At 49.2% G+C, this 2,035-nt stretch overlaps 1 protein-coding gene across 1 annotated transcript; it reads right to left on the bottom strand.

Moving 5' to 3' along the window:
• Positions 1 to 1,178: 1,178 nt before the first annotated feature.
• LOC125516042 (uncharacterized) lies at positions 1,179 to 1,768 on the bottom strand. The gene has a single exon (XM_048681529.2). It carries the CDS (start codon positions 1,619 to 1,621, stop codon positions 1,364 to 1,366), a length of 258 nt encoding a protein of 85 aa, XP_048537486.1. The 5' UTR covers positions 1,622 to 1,768; the 3' UTR covers positions 1,179 to 1,363.
• Between the last annotated feature and the right edge of the window lie 267 nt (positions 1,769 to 2,035).

The raw sequence follows: 2,035 nt of genomic DNA on the forward strand, positions 1-2,035 counted from the left end.
TGTCAAGGAAGTGGGCAGCAAATCGTTTGCGGCATGGCGTGCGGATCCGGCTATGTCAGCCTGCTTGTACTGCACCCGTGTGTCAAATCTTGACAGCAAGCGTTGGCCGCTGCATGCCAAATCGATGGGCACACGTACGCTTCAATGTTTCTTCGTGTCTGATACTGTATGTCCAAACGCAATGTCAGCTGAAAAGGAAATAATTCCTTGCTGCTGACGGCATAAGGCACGTCTTGATCTTATTATATGAGATATATTTACCAGTCTATCGAAGGTGGTCATGCGTGACGATGGGTTGGAGATAGAAAGCGTGCGAGATTACTCTTTTAGGAACCAGTATGTTTAACTTGGAAGCATATCATATTCATGCTTGCATAACCGGGGATGTGGACGCACTAGAACCGTCGTATTCTTGTGACCTTGAGCTGTCAAATTCAAGGACCTGTGATTCTAGCAATATCTGTTTATTAGCTTTTCTTTTTTGTGTGGGGAGCAATATCGGGTTAGTTGATATGCCAATTTACCAGACACCAGGTCTGATTAGCAATCTCAACCCTTGATGTTGAAGTAAACATACTTCATAGGCAACCCCCCTTGCTATTGATACATGCAACCATACTTTTTAGCCGATGTGCCAATTTCTGATAAGGACACGAGAGCGCATCATCGTCTTCGTGTAAGTTCCTGCCGTCTACTGTAGCTGCTAATATTCATGTCCTTGTCATCATGATTAAATATCACTTCTCTTGCGGGGTATGATGATCAAATATCACTCGATGCACGCCAATCAAGGGCAAGACAAGTTGTTAGAAAGCTATAGTTTTTCTTTTCTTTTGCGGGTAATAATAATAATAATAAACATCATCATCATCATCATTATCAAGTAGGGGCTTGAAACGGACATGTCCGGGAACTGACCGGGCGCATCCGCCAACGTCTAGGGGGCCGAATTCGCTATGTCCGGGTGTAGATGCTCTTGGAGAGCACCAACTTTCTTTTAGTGGCTGAACTCAGCTCAATGCAGCCGGGCAGTTTATGGGACCTTGTTTTGTTTGAACTGAAATGCTTAGCCCAAAGGAACGAGGAACCAAACAGCCACATGTCTATACTGATAGCCAAAGATCTCATAGTGCAGACAAGTAAAAACGGAGGTCAACCCAACTAATGAAGGATTATCCTTGACTTAATTTCCGTCGACTTGTTTTGAACAATTAACAAAAGAACTTGCTTTACACACTCCTCCAAGAGAAGCTGATCGAAAGAACAAACCTACACACACACTCCTAGCTAGAAGAAAGCTGCGGCCAGTTCTAGCAGCTGCGGCTTACAATTTCGTGGCATGGCAAATACAGTAGCAATATAATCAAGAGGAAGTGGCCGCCGCCGCCGCCGCTTTGGGTTTGGGGTGCACCTTCTTCTTCATGAGGCCAAAGAATCCTTCCCTGCTGCTCGCACCACCAGCCTCCTTCTTCTCTCCAGCGGCACCGGCGGCGTCCTTGCTGCTCTTTGCACCGTCGAGCGCCGCGGCGGCTTCGGCTTGGTCCATGCGCCTCAGCTTCTCCTTGTAGGCGTTCTTGAGCACGTAGGCCTCCACGAAGTCTCCTCCCATCATGGACGCCATGTCTCCTTCTCCTGAGCACTCGTTGCGCTGCTGCCGCCGCCGCTTCCTTGAGTAAGCTGCTAGCTACTGGGAGCCTGGCTAGGATGGATGGTGCTTCCAAATTGCTTTGGGACTTGTGTGTGGGTGGGTCGAGTTGAGGCGCGTGCCCGGCCGTTTATATAGACAGGCCCTAGTGGTGGATGGACGCGCGGCGGGAAGAGTAGACTAGACTTGGCATGCAAGCTGAAGCGCGGAAAAGTTAGAGCGGAAGAAGGATCGAGGCAACTTGGCGAGCACGGGGAAAAGTCATGTCACGCGTGACGTACATGACCAGGCGGAAAGCAAGCGAGCACGCGCACCGTAGGATTTTGTCGCCGCGAGGAAACGCGCCGGAAGAAGCAGAGTGGGAGAGTGGCACCTATTTGTCCTCCTCTT

Source organism: Triticum urartu, chromosome 6A (assembly GCF_056163025.1).
Source record: "Triticum urartu cultivar PI428250 chromosome 6A, HENAU_Tu73, whole genome shotgun sequence".
NCBI classification, from domain to species: domain Eukaryota; kingdom Viridiplantae; phylum Streptophyta; class Magnoliopsida; order Poales; family Poaceae; genus Triticum; species Triticum urartu.

Bases quoted from the DNA above. Each gene is read 5' to 3' on its own strand.
- LOC125516042 (XM_048681529.2), bottom strand. From the start codon at position 1,621: ATGGCGTCCATGATGGGAGGAGACTTCGTGGAGGCCTACGTGCTCAAG.